We start from the raw sequence: 18653 nt of genomic DNA, 5'->3' as shown, positions 1-18653 counted from the left end.
CTTTCCTGACTTGTTAATTTTAGCCATTCTGACTGGTGTGAGGTGGTATCTCATTGTGGTTTTGATTTGTATTTCCCTGATGCCGAGTGATATGGAGCACTTTTTCACGTGTCTGTTGGCCATCTGGATGTCTTCTTTGCAGAAATGTCTGTTCATGTCTTCTGCCCATTTCTTGATTGGATTATTTGTTCTTTGGGTGTTGAGTTTGCTAAGTTCTTTATAGATTTTGGACACTAGCCCTTTATCTGATATGTCGTTTGCAAATATCTTCTCCCATTCTGTCAGTTGTCTTTTGGTTTTGTTAACTGTTTCTTTTGCTGTGCAAAAGCTTTTGAGCTTGATAAAATCCCAATAGTTCATTTTTGCCCTTGCTTCCCTTGCCTTTGGTGATGTTCCTAGGAAGATGTTGCTGCGGCTGAGGTCGAAGAGGTTGCTACCTGTGCTCTCCTCAAGGATTTTGATGGATTCCTTTCTCACATTGAGGTCCTTCATCCATTTTGAGTCTATTTTCGTGTGTGATGTAAGGAAATGATCCAATTTCATTTTTCTGCATGCAAACACATTCTTTCTAATAGTCATATACTATTCCACAGTTCTTCAGTTGATAAACATATAATGTGTTTATACTACTGACATCAGTGCTGCAGTCAGCTCCTATACATACACATTTATTTGTATGGGATAAAAATCCCAAAGTGGCTTCCCAGGCATAAGTCATAGTACTTTTAATTTTAACCAACTGTGCCAGATTAATTCCCAAAGATTGTAGCAATTAATATTTTACTAACACTAGATGTTGTTAATTTTTTTAAATTATAGGCCCATTTCATGTGATGTGATGAGTACTGTATGGTATTATATGCAACTGAAGAATTATCAAACTCTACTTCTGAAACTAATGATGTACTATTTGTTGGCTAATTGAATTTAAATTAAATATTATAGGTCAATTTAATGTCTTAAAAATGGTTTCTGGCTCTACTTACATTTGCATATTTAAGATCATTTGTGTTATTAAACATCTTTTTATTTGCTCATTTTCCATTTTAATTACTCTCTTGTACATAGCTTGTTGAATTACTTCAATTATTTTACTGGACTACTTGTCTTTTTCTTGAATAAGATGGGTAAGAAATTAAGTAAAATGCATTTCCTCAAACTTGAAATTTTTTTTTTCTAAATCATTGCTTTCTGTCATTTTCTAACATGTGAAATATTTTAATTTTGATGTTCAGGTTTTTTTTTTATTATTTTGAGGATTCTGGAGTCCTTGATTTTGTGACAGGATGGCTCAGATGTTAAGTTTACATACAAATTTTAACGGATTTTATTGTAATATTTCAGTTTTTAAAACCATTTATTTATTAATATATAAATAAAGACAATTCAGCTTACTCTTGCAAATTGATAGTAATTATTTATATTTATTGTGTTTAAGCTTTGTCTAGGAAGTCTAAAATAATTTTGAATTAGTAATAAAAATATACTTTTTCTTTTCTTAGGATCTAATGGAGATGGTTACAGTATTTCACCATATACAGTGTGTACTATTGATTTGGGGTAGGCTTTAACATGTTTAAGCAATTTATTTTTTAATGAGTTTTTATTTGGCATGATCTTGCATGAAATGCAACAGATTTATGTATACTAATTTTGTATCCTACAACTTTACTGTATTTATTTGTCAGTGCTAGTAGTTTTTTGGTAGAGTCTTTAAGGTTTTCTACATATAGTATCATGTCATCTGTAGTTAGTGGAAGTTTTATTTCTTCCTTACCAATCTGGATGCCTTTTATTTCTTTGTCTTGTCTAATTGCTATGGCTAGTACTTCCAGTACTATGTTGAATAAGAGTGGTAAGAGTGGACATCTTTGTCTTATTCTTGATCTTAGAGGAAAAGCTCTCAATTTTTTCCAATTGAAGATAATGTTAGCTGTGGGTTTTTCACATGTGGCTTTTATTATGTTGAGGTATGTTTCCTCTAAACATACTTTGTTGAGAGTTTTTATCGTGAATGAATATTGTAATAATTTATATAGTGTTTTATAGTTCAGAATATATTTCCTTGTTCAAATGTCAAAATGATGCTATAACATGGTTTTTGGGTTTTTTTATTAATCATTTTTTTAAATTTATTTTCAGCATAACGGTATTCATTGTTTTTGTACCACACCCAGTGCTCCATGCAATCCGTGCCCTCTCTAATACCCACCACCTGGTTCCCCCAACCTCCCACCCCCCCACCTCTTCAAACCCTTCAGATTGTTTTTCGGAGTCCATAGTCTCTCATTGTTCATCCCCTTCCAATTTCCCCCAACTCCCTTCTCCTAACTCCCCATGTCCTCCATGCTATTTGTTATGTTCCACAAATAAGTGAAACCATATGATAATTGACTCTCTCTGCTTGACTTATTTCACTCAGCATAATCTCTTCCAGTCCTGTCCATGTTGCTACAAAAGTTGGGTATTCATCCTTTCTGATGGAGGCATAATACCCCATAATGTATATGGACCACATCTTCCTTATCCATTCGTCCATTGAAGGGCATCTTGGTTCTTTCCACAGTTTGGCAACTGTGGCCATGGCTGCTAAAAACATTGGGGTACAGATGGCTCTTCTTTTCACTACATCTGTATCTTTGGGGTAGATACCCAGTAGTGCAATTGCAGGGTCATAGGGAAGTTCTATTTTTAATTTCTTGAGGAATCTCCACACTGTTCTCCAAAGAGGCTGCACCAACTTGCATTCCCACCAACAGTGTAAGAGGGTTTCCCTTTCTCCACATCCCCTCCAACACATGTTGTTTCCTGTCTTGCTAATTTTGGCCGTTCTAACTGGTGTAAGGTGATATCTCAATGTGGTTTTAATTTGAATCTCCCTGATGGCTAGTGAGGATGAACATTTTTTCATGTGTCTGATAGCCATTTGTATGTCTTCATTGGAGAAGTGTCTGTTCATATCTTCTGCCCATTTTTTGATATGATTATCTGTTTTATGTGTGTTGAGTTTGAGGAGATCTTTATAGATCCTGGATATCAATCTTTTGTCTATACTCATTTACAGATATCTTCTCCCATTCCGTGGGCTGCCTCTTTGTTTTCTTGACTGTTTCCTTTGCTGTGCAGAAGCTTTTGATTTTGATGAAGTCCCAAAGTTTATTTTGGCTTTTGTTTCCTTTGTCAATGTCTATACTGCCTAGAGCAATCTATACTTTTAATGCCATTCCAATCAAAATTCCACTGGTATTCTTCAAAGAGCTGGAGCAAATAATCCAAAAATTTGTATGGAACCAGAAGAGACCCCGAATCACTAAGGAAATGTTGAAAAACAAAAATAAAACTGGGGGCAACACCTTACCTGATTTCAAGCTTTACTACAAAGCTGTGATCACCAACACAGCATGGTACTGGCATAAAAACAGGCACATAGACCAGTGGAACAGAGTAGAGAGCCCAGATATGGACCCTCAACTCTATGGTCAGTTAATCTTCGACAAAATAGGAAAAAATATACAGTGGAAAAAAGACAGTCTCTTCAATACATGGTGCTGGGAAAACTGGGCAGCTATATGTAGAAGAATGAAACTCGACCACTCTCTTACACTGTACACAAAAATAAACTCAAAATGGATAAGAGACCTCAACGTGAGACAGGAATCCATCAGAATCCTAGAGGTGAACATAGGCAATAATCTCTTTGATATCAGCCACAGCAACTTCTTTCAAGATATGTCTCCAAAGACAAAGGAAACAAAAGCCAAAATATAACATGGTTTTTTATTTTTAGTATTTATAAAAGCATTTTAAAGACTTTTATCATTATTAATACCTTTAATTTGATGAAAGTAAACAAGAAAGAAATATACTGGAATTCAATAAAAGAAACATTGAAGAACTTTCAGGCTGGAAAAGAGCTATATCATAAGTATTGAACATATTTTAGTCTAGTTTCATCAGACACTTCAAATCATGGAAAATGTTAAACATTCATTTTATTTTCAGTTGATCCACAACAAACCTAGTAGTAGGTAGTGAAGGAATCATCTGACAGATGATGAAAATAAGGTTCATCAAAATGACTTGTTCAAGAACACAGAGCTGGTAAGTTAAAGAGCCAAGATTAGAACCTGGGCTTGTTTTTTGTTTGTTTGTTTGTTTTTGTTTTGTTTTGTTTTTAACCTCATGTTAAGGAGACAAAATCCAAAATCCAGAAGCTGAGAGTAGAATTTAAGGCCAGGGAGGTCAGGGACACATAATGTAACTTGAGGGTCAGAAATCATAATTCCCAACTTCTTATTAGGATAGAACCCAAAACAGATAAATTCACTGTATACCCACATTTTCTAGAATGCATCTAAATTATAAAGGATACACATATTTCTGCTGCCCCAAATTAACCTGATATCCTAAATATTCAAAGGGATTTATATGAATCTTCTCATATTGAAAATCTAACACCAACAAAATTGCTAGATTAAATTGGCCATTTGACATGAATAAGATGATAGAATAACAAATACTAAGTTTAAGTACAATAAAACTTAATAAATATAGTTAAATTTCAGAAAGTTAAGCCCAAGGAACCTCATGTTAGTCTTATCCTAATGTTTTATATACCTAGCAAGATATAAACTCAAACATACTTTCTTACCATGATATTGTAGTTGATATTAATGGTCTTATCTTCATAGGGGTCATTCATCTGAACGGGTTTAACATCATTCTTTCCTTTCCTTATGACATCATAGATAGGATTTCGAGGTTGTTGGTTTTGTAGAATTTTTTTCAGTTGTTTTTCCAGAAGTTGTGGAGCATTGTTAACTATTTCAAAAACTCCAAAATCCACATTAAATCTAATTGCCTCTGAAAAGGTCTGCAAAATAAATTTGCAAAAATAGACCTTAAATTTCTATAAACCAGAAACTCTCTAAGAATACTTGACACTTAATAAATGCATGCACACACACACACAAAGACACACACACACACACACACACACACACACACAGAGTTTTGTGTACTTAATCATTAGCTCTTCTCTTTAGGAGCTTGGAAATCTCTTGATTACAGATAAGGGAACCCACTGAATCCTTCCTTTCCAATGTACTTACGCCAAGAAGTAAGGATGTATTACAGCAGAAATTCCCTTTGCATAAACATATTATCCCTGTGCTTTTTTGGAACTGGAAAGAAATACACACCTGGTCTCTATGAAGCAATGTTATTCTCTTAGGAGGGGGTGGACTACTAGGGAAGAATGAGTAAAGGAAGAAGAAATAACACTCCCGTTATCTCTTTCATCCCCAGGAGCCATGAAAGCTAAAGTCTCCCTGGCCCAAAAGGATAAAATTAAGTACAATGTGTTCTTCATTTAAGATTATTTCAACACCATTCCTGTCACTGTGAAAAAAAAAAAAAAAGAGAGAGAGAGAGTGAAAGACAATAACATTTCTGAGCATTTCTCAGTAATTACTAAATGCTGCCAACTTTTATTTAAAGTCAGACTGTTAATATACAACAGTCAGGCATCTTGAGTTTAAATGCCAGCTTGCCAATAAGTAGCTCTGTGACTTTGAGTGAATCTTTAAACATGTTTGGAGCCTCCATCTCCTTAACAAATAAATAGTGGATTGGCTGTCTGTGTCTTTTCCCATTTTGCCCTCTAAATCTAGAATCAGGTTCCTCTTTCAGAATATGAACTTATTCTAGAACTTATTCTAGAATACCTTTCATGAGCTACGTACTCGTATAGATTAATTTATATATTTTTAGCTAGGTGATAGAAGACATCTAGCCCTTCCCCTTGGATCAATAACTGTCCTAGGGAGAGAATCAATTCTTTCAATTTTATTAAGAGATTGCTAGATATAGTTAAAATTTAATGAATGGCAAGATGTCATAAAATTGGAGTTAGAAATATATATGTGCCTATGTATAACTATCCACATATGTGTGTGTATATATACATATTCTTCTAATGTCAGGTAACATCACATCTCTAAAGTCTGACTGACTCCCCTTCTGAGGAGTTTAATGTTCATGGACAATAAAGTTCAGTATGGGAGAGCCTGGGTGACTCACTGGGTTAAGCCTCTGCCTTCGGCTCAGGTCATGATCTTTGGGATGGAGCCCCACATCGGGCTTCTGCTCAGCAGGGACCCTGCTTCCCCCTCTCTCTCTGCCTGCCTCCCTGCCTACTTGTGATCTCTCTCTCTGTCAAATAAGTAAATAAACGTTAAAAAAAAAAAAGTTCAATATGAATGGCAGTCTACAGGCCTAAAGGCCTCAGGACTAAGACTTCTCCCTCAAAAATGACAAGTATAGCTCAATGGACAAGTACCAACAATTACAAGTATAAGATTTCTTCAGTAAATATTTGATTGCATCTGTCTTTCAAACATGAGATTCACACAGGCATCACTTATCTGAATGTCAAATATTATCTCTGAATTATACTATCACTAGACTAAACAGATTAATGAGTCTGCTGATAACGGAGACAAGATTCAATGGGTAGGAGAAAGGAACTGAATTGAACTTGGTAGAAAATGGACGTAAAATATTAACCAGAGAGGGGAAAATGGTGTAGTCGATGGCAAAAGACCATCTGGAAAAGATTTCTTCTAGTTCTGAGTATCCAGGAAAGAGAGCAGGTTTGGCCTTTGTTTGTTTTCCTTTCTTTTTTCTGCCTCTTACCCTCACACCTGGTAGACAGAGGAACACAAAGCTATGATAATCCAAAGCAAAGAATGCCAATTAGTTCTATGAACAAATAAAATATTTCCTGCTACCCAAGTTGAAATAATACTGCTCCAGTAAAAAAATAAATAAATAAATAAAATTTAAAAATAAAAAAAATTAGAGGGACTGTGACACTCTGAGCCCCTGATTAGTCAGTGTTACTCACTAGTAAACAGTGACTGTACAGCGGGTAGAATACTAGGACCGACAAGAACTACTGTTTACTGGACATCTACCTAACGTGCCAGGTGTGTGACAGACACTTCAAATGCTCTATCTCGAATCCTTCCACATCCCTGTGATCAGTCTTTATAGAAAGTGGACCCTCATGATGGTTATATGATAGGCGATAGATTCAGAGCTATAAAGTGCTAGATCAGGGCTATCAAAACAGGTCTATCTGGTCCCAAAGACAGCACATTTCCCCTTCTTTACCATCCTATTGTCTCACATACGATAAAACTAACACACACTCACCACCCTCTCTGGGTCAGGTACTGTACTAAGCAATATCCTTATACAGTTCATGGAACTGGTGTTCAAACCAAGATGTTTAACCAGTAAAGACACAGAGGCTTAAAGCAGCATGGTGTACATGGGTCATTGTAAGCAGTTCCACCCAGTTAGAATATAACTAGACTAGTTCATTGTTAAACAGTTTAAGGAACAGAGAAAATACTTGAGGTGGCTGAGGTAGATAGGACCAGATCATGGGAGGCTGTGCGTGGCATTTTAAAAAGCATAGGCTTATCTTGATGCTGTGGGAAACAGTGTGGGATGGGAAAATCCTAAATTGGAGAGTAACATAATCTGATTTGGGTTTTGGGAAGATTCTCCAGGTAGTAACCTGGAGTGTTGTTTGTAGGCTCTGAGTTGGTGAGGCAGGAAGCTCGCATCCCACAAGCGGAGTCGTGGCTGTGCTCTGGGGAGGCTGGCTGGGACCTCACACCTGCTGCCATGGGAACCAGGCTCCATGTGGTAATTACTGCCTCTCTTGGATGGGTTCCTGTCCCCAGCACACACACGGCCCAGGGCAGGCTTTAAGGCAGGTGGTTAGCAACTGCTTTCATTTTCAACTCACAAAGCCAAAATGCTGCTGAAAAAGGTTAAGTGATCTCTTTGTGGATTTACAGCAAGTCCTCTAGTGAGCTCGCTACAGAACTCTGGGCTTACGATGACAACCCGCTTCAAACCCAGGCCTGACACATAACATCAGTAGGCGTCCGCAGATGCCGTGGATTAGCTCACTCAGGACCTGTTCCAACCTCCTGAAATGTAGAATCTGGACCACTAAAAGCTGTATCACCCAGATCCCTTGCAGGTCCCGCTTCATGTGTGATTCAGGTTCTGCTAGTTGTGTGCATGAAAGGCTTGAATTCTGAAGAGAGTCTAGTGGGGAAAGAGGTAGGGTCTGTCCATCCTGAGGAAGGAAAGCTCAAGGACATAAGCACATGAAAATGAGGAAAGAAACTGGACAAAAAGAAATACTTTATGGAAAAATTAAAATAAAATAAAAATAACTAAAATAAAATAAAAAGCCCATTTATTGTGTTCATGATTAAATGACACGAAATGATCCCCATTTATTTTTTTTTAAAGAAATGTAGCTATATGTTAAAATATTTACAATTTTTAAACTTAAGAATTTTTCTCAGTGGAATTGAAATGTGATGGGGTCTTTGCCACAGGGAAATAAGTGTTTTCCTGCCTTCTTTTTTTTTTTTTTTTAAGATTTTATTTATTTGACAGAGAGAAAGTGAGAGCAGGAACACAAGCAGAGGGAGTGGGAGAGGGAAAGCAGGCTTCCTGCCAAGCAGGGAGGCTGACGCGGGGCTCAACTTAGGGGTCGACTGACTTGGGGCTCGACTTGGGGCTCATCTTGGGGCTTGATCCCAGGATCCTGGAATCATGACCTGAGCTGAAGGCAGACGCTTAACGCCTGAGCCACCCAGGTGCCCCAAGCGTTTTCCTGCTTTAAAAGCTATGATTTCCAGTGGATCTCTGGAGGTCCATAGCAACACTGTGATTCTAAGTTTATAAAAGGGGCAAACAACTGATTCAAAGCTTCCCCCAGTTCACTTATTTTAACAAAAACAAAACATGAATGCCCAAGTACCAAGCAAAGAGGATACAAGCTGAATAAAACACTGTTTTATTGTCTCTCGGGAAACACAATGGTCTTTCAAGGCGGGAAAAAAGAAGAAGAAGAAGAAGAAGAAAAAAGACCCTGTATATTCTTTCTTTGTTTTTTAAGATTTTATTTATTTGAGAGAGAGAGAGAGAGAGAGAGAGAGATAGTGACAGAGAGCACAAGCAGGGGGAGGGGCAGGCACAAGGAGAGGGAGAAGCGGGTTTCCCCCTGAGCAGGGAGCCCGACGTGGGGCTCAATCCCAAGACCCCAGGACCATAACCTGAGCCAAAGGCAGACGCCTAATCAACTGAGCCACCCAAGCATCCCAAGTCTGTATCTTCTGCTTTCTAATAAGATCAACCAATTCCACTGTTCCTTTGTTATTTTATTTATTCAACAATAAGTATTTATTGACTCCTTATTAAATGAGATACCATGATAGATGATACACTGTTACACTGAGTGAGCCAATGCAGAGCATTCTCCACAAAGGTCCAAATGAAAAGAACGAGACACAGATCTGGTCTCAGGCTGATCCAACAACAGGAGAAGAAAGATGCATAAGTACGCAGAGACAGTAGAGACTCATCCCACAAAGCAATGAGCCCTACAGTGGGCATATAAGGCAAAATCATATTTAGTCAAAATTACCCCTTGAAATCCTTGAGAACACCCATCACGTGCAATATTGTCCTACCTCTCAAGAAGCTGCTCACAGTTTTTCCTCTGGTCTTGAAATGGGTCGTGGATTCTTCAGTTAGGAACCAGATGAAATGGTGGGCTTGTGTTTAAAGCTCATGTCATATAGAGACGCCTGTTTAACACTAGAATCCCCCTCAGCACCATCAGTTGACTACACTAGGAGAGGAGAGCAGGAAGAGACCCCCGAGGGAACAGCAGGTTCTCATCTTCCATCTCACACCCGCATCGGGATGCTCACGGACTGGTATATGTGTGTTTATGGATTAGTACAACAGACAAAATCATCCTCACTCTTTAAATCACCCTCACTCTCTCTGCAGAGCACAGATAATTCATTTTGAGTAATAACACATGTATATTGATGAACTACAGCAGTTTGACATTGCTGAAGCTTACTATTCGAGGGGGGAATAAGATATAAGCCTAGAGAGAAACGCAGAGGACGAGTTCATCAAAGACGTTCTATTACATGCCTAACTCTCAACTGAATTCTCTCCAATCCCTGGTTCTCAGACTGGGGTGCCTGGACCCGCAACATTGGCATCACCTTGGGCCCTGCGAGAAATGCAATTCCCAGGCCCCTCCCTATATTCCCGGCACTCTGTGTAAACAAACCCTCAGGTGACTCTTATGCATGTTCAAGTTCGAAAATCATTGCTTTAGGAGGATGGGAAGCCAGTGAAGAGTTTGTAACTGGGGAGACAGAATCCTGGTCAACACCAACTTCAACGCCCACCTCTGCCCACTATTTCCTATAGACTTTGCTCCATATTCACGTAAGTGGAGTTGCCGGCCATCTATGTTCTGTATGCTGAAGAAAGAACCCTGGTTTTTATCAGGCAAAGTCCTGTTGTCTGCTTTAAAAAAAAAAACAACAAAACAAAACAAAAAAAAAAAACTCCCTCATGCATCAGATCCTTTGTTTTCACCATTTTTCAGCCTATCCACAAAACTCCTACAGATGGGTTAATATGTGACAGTAAGACACATGTAAAGTTGGGGAGTGAGGAATGAACAATGTAGGAAGTCAGTCCTTCTCCCAAAAAAGCTGAGTAGGCTGATTCAGAGAACACTCCGCTTTTAATCATATGACAGGAAAAATCTTCAGTTTGAGCCTCAAACCCATCCCTCCACAAGCTGTTGCAGACTGCTCTTTCCCTTACTTAATTTTCTTATTTCAAGGGTATCATATTCCAAATGTTCTAAAACGCATTGACCTGAAGGTGGTGAAAGCTAACTTTGTAGTACCAGTCATCCATGTGCGAAAAATATTTTCACAGAAAAAGCAAGTGCACGAAAATATTTTTACCACAATAAATTGCTGGTTCCACATTTCTTTGAGAAGAGGAGGGGGAAAAAAAACCCCAAAAACCTGTGAATAATTAGTGATGTGCTTAAGCTGCCAGCAGAGCACCACTGAAACTTACCGGGTGCCAAATTATTTAGCTGAACAGTATTTAAATTAAAAACTAATGACTAGGTTAATTTAATACATGTTCATCTCTGCTCCAACTCCGTCTCTACTAATTGAGCTCTGAAGCTGTATTTTAAACATGCATCCTAGTCGGCAATGAAAAACATGTGACTACTTGAATATAAGAAGTCAGGCACCAATGACTTCTATCAATCTAGTTTTTATTGTCATTTTAGATGTTTAACCATGAACTATTTACTGGACACATTTGCCAATGGGATGGAAGGAGTAGTGTGCTACATAAAATGCAGGGAAAATATCCTTAGTTATTAAAAGCAGTTACATTAGGTCATTTGAGTGCTTTATGTTGGAGATACAAGGCTTATCAAAACACCCAGAGGTGTAAACACTGAACTAAGCAGTACCACCTAGACTCCATCAACACTTTTAAAAATCAATCTCTGAGTATTTAAATTTTGGCAGCGGAAGACCCGCGCCCCGCATCCCACTCCGTACCACAGATTCCCCAAATCTCTCCTCTCTTTCTCTCTCCTTCTACTTACCCAACAATCCATCCAACATATAAATCCTTCATAAAGCTGCAAGAAATTATAATAGTTTACAGATTAAAGACAAAAAGTGTGGAGAATCAGTCCCAAAAAAAGAAGTTCTGGTAAAATTCCAAAGGCACATAGCTAAGTATGGTCTGGCAAACACATGACATACCTATCCTTGCAAGGAGGGTATGGAACAGGCCACCCCTCTAGCTTCTGCAAACCATAAATGTCACAAACATTCTAAACCACCCACAGAGGACCAACCTAAATCTGTATGTGGGCTCATCTACCCAATCCCACAACAGTCACTGAGCATAAAACACACAAAACAAAACCAAAAGGAAAAAAAAAAATGTTTTCACACTATAGCACAGAAGAAAATTTAATAAGCAAACACTTACCCATAAAGAGTTGACAGCAAAAAAAAGCAAAACAAAACAAAACAAAAAAACCTCCCAGACACCAAATGAAAACAATATCTGAATATGAACCTGGCAAGAGAACAAACAGAATGAAGTTATGAAAGCTCGGATTTGGAAAGTGCCACAATCATTTATAATAGCGGCAACTGTCCTGGATTCCCCTCATCAAAATAACATGGAGGCAGGCTACCAGCCATTAATTTCTGGATCTTACAATGTGTCCCATGGGTGTAATGGGGTAATGGAAAGGAGGAGGGTGGGAGCCAGAAAGCCTGATTCCTAGGCCCTTTTCTGCCACAATCCGGTTCTGGGACCTTGGGCATGTCACCACAGATGTGGAAGAAGACTCAGAAGTCTTAGAAATTCTAGATGACTGACTGGAGGGACATTTAGGTTGAGAATATTGTCATTTTTATCTACACTATCTCAGGCTTAGACTGTTGGGGTTTTGGGGTGGAGATGGTAGAGGAGGCAAGGCAGAAGATTAGAAGGTTTACTTGTTTATTAAAAAAAAAAAGTCTTACACAAAAGACGTAGAAATAAAAAACCAGAATCATCCTCAAGAAGCTTTGGGGGATATAGAAGAAAGGGACCTATCCTTGGCCTCAGGAAATTTACAATGTAGCTCCTGAGATAAAAATAAACAGAGAAGAAGATTAATCAAGTTTTCTTTAGCTGGAAAAGTCCAATCTCCCACCTGATACATATATCTCCATAAAACATTCTATCTGAATATCTCCGATCACAGGAAGTTTACCCCTGTGAACAATGCCAGACCTATTGTGCTGTTCTATTGTTAGAAAGCACACTTCAAACATCTTTCTTCCAGGGGAAAAAAATCAATTTCCTCATAAATGCTGGCCCTGGTTCTGCGTCTAGATTCACAAAACATGTTAACCCCTCTTCCTCAATCAGATCTTGAAATATTTGGTAAAAGCTGGTCTATTCCAACCCTTCTACCCATTCCCCAACCGGGTTCAACACCCACATTCTTTCAACACTTCTTCATCTGATGTGGTTTCAAGAGTGTTCATTGGCTGAGTCTCCCTAAATCTGGTTTGAAAGACCAACTCTTAACTTGGGGCACCAAGAATGGAACACAATATTCCAACTGTGTCCTGACAACTCAATTTGATTCAAGAAAACACTGATTGAGTGCCTTCTATACTCCAGACTAATATTTTTCTTGATTTTAACTATACTTCTGTTAATGCATCCTAAAAACACATTGGGTTTGTTTTAGACCATTTCAGATTACTGCAATAAAAACAAGATCAGATTCTGTTATTCAAACTACCAGTTTATTCCTCTGCTATCAGTTCTATTGACATTACAGGTAGTAGGAGAAGTTTCTGAGTCACGTGGACCTGGATAGACCCTGTCACTTACAAGCTGAGTGACCTTAAGCTGGAAAAACACTAGTTCACTTGCAATGTTTCATCCAAGAACCTGATAAAAAAAATATTGTGAAAAAATCTGCCAATGGTAGATTTGGGTGGCACAGAAGATTATTCTCTAGATTGACAATGATCCACCGTCTAATTAAGGAGTGACTGCCTTCATGTTTCAGGAATGGAAGATGAGATGGTCCAGTCAGTGAAGCAAAAAGAAAGAGAAATGCTAATTCTGTGCCAGGCACTTAAACATTAGCTTGTTTCACTACAACCTTATAAGACAGTTATATTGTTTTCACAGAGGAAGAAACTAAGGAACTCTAATTAAAGAATGTGTCTAAGATCACATGGGTAGTAGGCTGAGAAGCTAGGCTCAAACACAGTTCTGCCTCGTTCCTGTTCCTAACCATTACACTGGGGGGTATGAGTGCAGGAAGAATATGTGTGGTCAGTGGGGGCAGGAGGAGAGGGCTAGGGTAAGGCAGGAAGGATGGTGCAGGTGACACAAGCAGTATGAGGCTAGAGGTAAAACTAGGAAGGTGAGATGGAGACCACATTGCAAAGGATCTTGAACTCCATGCTAAGGAATGTGGACTTAAATCTGCAGGCTAATAAGAGTCAACCCTACTGGCTATAGTTAGAGAATCCGTTCAAAGATTTGACAACAAATTTCACAGATAATGATAACGGGTTTGGAGACATATAAAGCAGCATAAGGGGAGCATATATTATTTTAGCCAGGGTTGGGAGGGAAGGTTTCCTGAACAGAAGTGACTTAAATCAGGGAGAAGGTGATAGAAGTATTTCAGGGATGAGCACCCCAGCCTGAAGGGCCCTGAGTACACTTGGCATATTCATGGTTGAGAAACATGAAGAGGGCCAGTTAGGCCGGGAAAGAATTAACAAGGGGAAGAGGGAGAGGAGACAAAGACCAGGGGATGAGAGGGCAAGAGCTAGATCATATAGGAATCTGGATTTTTATTCTTAATGTAGTGAGAAACCACTTGCGAGGGCTTTGAGCAGGAAGTAACATGGTTCCATTTATCTGTATTATTATTATTGTGGCTGTTATTGTTATTATTATGCTTTACTGAAACCATAATACATTAAATTTATGGTTCCTTAAAATGCAAGTCCATGACACTCCAAAAAAGAGAGGTCAGTTTGGCACACTTCTCAGTAAACCCATGCAGGCTTCTAATTCTTACTCAAGTGCTTATAAACCACATATTACTAATCTGTTCTAGAACCTTGCCCAGGGCTTGGTTTGAGAATCCATCAATCTTCCTTCCCCTCTTGTCCCTAAATTCTTCTTTGGAAACCTGTGACCCTATTTTCCCTTCTCCCATATATGGCACGAAGCATAGGTAGTTAATAGGCAGACTGTATGGTACCATATGCAGATGCAAAGGAATGGGAGATGGTGGGGGTTGGGGGGTGGAGAATGAAAAGCAAAAGGATTTGGAGAGACAGAAAACAGGTGAGAAGGGTCCCCAGTGGGCTGCAGGGGACATACAAAAGGGTGAAACTGCAGGGATCTGCTGGGGTGGGATGAACCCATGACTGAAGAGACACTCTGTCATCTCATCTAAACTGTGAAAAGAATCACACAAAAATGATAACGTCGATCCTGAATGGATGACAAGACTGTGGCTGATTTTTTCTTACATATAAGATAGGTTTTCCCTAGTGTTCCTGTATCAGTTCTGTAATTTAAAATAGATTTAAAGGGGAGCCTGGGTGGCTCAGATGGTTAAAATAGATTAAAAAAAAAAGAAAGAAAGGGGAATTTACATTCTGGAGCAAGTAAAAGTCAAGATAATCACAAATCTTGAGACAATGAAATAGAAATCTTGAGAAGCTGCAATCAGACCCATTAGAGGGATTTTTTTTTCTCTTTAAAATGTCCCCCAAATTGGAGGAAGAATGGAGAATCCAGAGCCTAGAGGAAAGACTACATAATCTGGAAGAGCAAAATTCTGACAGTTTTGTGATACTGCTGGGGTTTTTATAATATAAAACTGGATGATGAAAGTTGAAAAATCAGATGAAATAAGAACCCATCAGGTATCCTACAATATCACTCAGGCCTGTTGCTGGAAAGAGAAAGGTGTCTCAACCCCCATATTGGTTCCAGAGGCCCAGGTTGGCCAAAAGGAAGAGGGAACACAAATTCTTTTGGAAAAAGGAAAATAAGACAAAATAACAAACCTGCACACATAGATACATACAGACATAGAAAAACTAATCTAGGCGAGAAAGGGCACCTAGTACTTTCCTTTTAAAAGACATTTTCAGTGGCTAGGCTTTAAGAGGCTTTACATACTATGGCCCACTCCCTTTAAAATTACTTGTGGGGGGGGCGCCTGGGTGGCTCGTGGGTTAAAGCCTCTGCCTTCAGCTCAGGTCATGATCCCAGGGTCCTGGGATCGAGCCCTCTCTCTGCTCTCTGCTCAGCGGGGAGCCTGCTTCCTCCTCTCTCTCTGCCTGCTTCTCTGTGATCTCTGTCAAATAAATAAATAAATAAAATCTTTTTAAAAATAAATAAATAAATAAATAAAATTACTTGTGGGGTGCCTGAGTGGCTTAGTCAGTTGAGTGCCCGACTCGTGATTTCGGCTCAGGTCATGACCTCGGGATCTTGGAGTCAAGCCCCAGATTAGGCTCCATGCTCAGCAGGGAGTCGGCTTCAGGATTCTCTCTTTCCCTCACCTCCTCCTTCTGCCCCTCCCCCTCCCAGCACTTTCTCCCCCCCTCCCTCTATCAAGTAAGTAAATAAATAAATCCTTAAAAATAAATTTAAAAAAATAAAATAACTTGTGACTTTTTATATTCCAAAATTTCCCTGGTAAATATGTTAATGAAAAAAGTTTTTTGCATTTTTATAACAAATAATGAAAATCTTATCTTTTATCTGACATTCCTGATTAACTTTATTTACTAAGTAATGTGTTTTTATGCACTTCCATCTCACTTTTCCCAACCCTCTGTAATGCGTAGTCTATCAGTCACTGCTCCTTAAGACTAAAAATCTATTATTTGGAAAAAATAAAAATTAAAATAAATAAATATATATATATTTTATTTTACATCCACCTATGTCTTATTTACTAATGATATAAAATGCTAGTTGACTTAAACACAAATTACACTTTAATATCTGTCCAAGGGGATGCCAACAATTGCCTAAAGGCAAGAAATATAGTTTCTTAATTTTTTTGATATTTTGTCCTTACCTCCTCTGTTCAAAGCCAGCAATGGTGCCAAATACAACAGCATCAGATTTTGTACAGAAGACTTTTTTTTCTAGTTTAGCCATATTTTTTATTATTATTTATTTAATTTTTGTACAGAATACTTTTAATGGCTAGAAAAATTCCAGCTTTCATATCATCCATCCATCCATTAATTTTTATTGTGTATAACTGACTCAGCTTTCTTCAGTAATTCCTAAATATGATTCAAACCCAAATGATTAACTCCATAAAAAGATATAAACTTTACCTAAATGCTTTAATTAATGGTTTTAAAAAACACTATCCCTGATAAATTTGTCTTACAAGATAATCCAGTAATTACAGTATTTGCTTTGATAATTAATTCCATAGAACATAATAATACACTCACTGGAAGGCTTAGGAATTCATTAAAGTAGTCCACAAGAAAATCATCTGTTGCCAAAGAATCTTCCTGCAAAAACATAAAACACAATATTATGCTTATACTAAGGTATTTTAAAACATGTCAATATTATTCTCTAATTCTGCTTATCAATAGATTGTAAGGTAGATCTTCAGATCTTTTTTTAGTCTGTCCACAGCAAGTCCTTGCTATAAACAGAATACAGTGCTACAATCTCTGGAAGGAAGACACAACAAAATAAAACAGAGCATACTCTTCGAAGATTTTGCTAGTATGCCAAAGTAGAAAACAGAGCTCATGAAAAATACAGTACAGTACTTAAACGAAATGTAGTACAAACCATCATACACAATTTCCCACAAACTTATTTTCCTACATTGATGTATATATAGTATTTATATTTATATTATATATATATTTCATAAAAATCATTGCAGAATCAATAAAGGCAGAACCAGTGTTCGGAGTTAAAATGAAATTCAGAATGTATATTTCTTAAATTGCCCCCATGGAAGTGATAAACCAAGGAAAGAAAATATTCTACTGCTTTCTCCTCAGAATGAGATAGCCTTAGTAATTTGCGTCCTGCTTAACTTTTGTGTGAAGAAACTTTGACAATGCATGTGTTCTAAGCATAGAGATTGTGTATATTTTTTCCATAACTATCTCACCCACCAACATAGTTGCTTTTAAAATTGGCAAAATTGGAAAGCCACTGCCAAGAACAAATTCTCTCTTCCAAATAAAACACCTTATTATTTTGTTAGCAATTGTTTCCATTGTGTCAAAAGCACATCAGGGCATACTCTGTTATATAGAACATGTGTTTATTTTGTTATTCATAATTATATTTCCACTTTGCAAATCTAACATGAAAGTTGACAATATGTCACAATGCTATTATTTCCATATGACTGATTATTTTCTTCTTATATTGGTCAATTTTAAAAATTTGTTGAATATAACATTGTGGTAAAAGGAAGATACTGTAGAATATTAACTTGGAAAATACATTTTTCAGGGTAATTTCTTTAAGTATCTGTAGTGCAATTGAAAAACAGAGTGATAAATAACCAACAGGACGTATATCAAGAACTTACTAAAAATCTGTGAGCTTTTAAAACCACACCAAACTAAGGATTTCATTTACTAAAAATCTCAACTGATTAGAACAACAACAAGTAACCTAGGATCTCATAAATCTTCTACATTCATAGTAGTGCCTCAGTAATATATTCTCAAAGCTCTGACTCCCAAAGATCCAATAAAGAAGAACAAAGCAGGTAACATCTGGTGAAAGCTCCATACAGCTAATAAGCTTTCAAATTTTACCTTTCAAAGTGACTTTAATTTTCTGGACTTTTATTTAGTGAACTACCTACTTTCTGCTAACTCTTAGGAGAAATCAACTGAACTTAATAAACATTTTTAGGAGCTCCAAGGTAGAAGAAGGCACTGTGTACCACCATAAGGGTGACCCAACTCTGCACTACTGGGCACATGATCAAAAATCTGCAGATGGGGAGCGTGAGTATTTTTAATTAATAACAGTGGTGGAGTACCGTCCCTTGCTAATTTCTCTAAAATAGCATCGTATTTTAAAATTTCATCTCTAAAACAGAATGTATATTTCACAGAGTCAGGTGGACC

At 37.7% G+C, this 18653-nt stretch overlaps 1 protein-coding gene across 6 annotated transcripts in view; it reads right to left on the bottom strand.

The window, feature by feature from the left end:
* Positions 1-18653, bottom strand: part of RGS22 (regulator of G protein signaling 22) — a 133038-nt gene that overhangs the window by 101374 nt on the left and 13011 nt on the right. For all 6 annotated transcript variants that reach the window (XR_004382800.1, XM_032858600.1, XM_032858601.1 and 3 more), the window contains exons 3-4: positions 16989-17051; positions 4652-4873 (exon numbers count right to left, since the gene is read on the bottom strand). Coding sequence is in view for 5 of the 6 variants with exons in the window: in XM_032858600.1 (XP_032714491.1) it covers positions 4652-4873; positions 16989-17051 (285 nt within the window). In the remaining variant the exon portion in view is untranslated. The remainder of the gene's footprint in view (positions 1-4651; positions 4874-16988; positions 17052-18653) is intronic.

The sequence above is a fragment of the Lontra canadensis genome, unplaced genomic scaffold (assembly GCF_010015895.1).
Source record: "Lontra canadensis isolate GAN:19392208 unplaced genomic scaffold, GSC_riverotter_1.0 scaffold15, whole genome shotgun sequence".
In the NCBI taxonomy this organism is placed as follows: Eukaryota; Metazoa; Chordata; class Mammalia; order Carnivora; family Mustelidae; genus Lontra; species Lontra canadensis.
The sequence above is the reverse complement of the archived record's forward strand: the minus strand, read 5'-3'. Positions and strand labels throughout refer to the sequence as shown.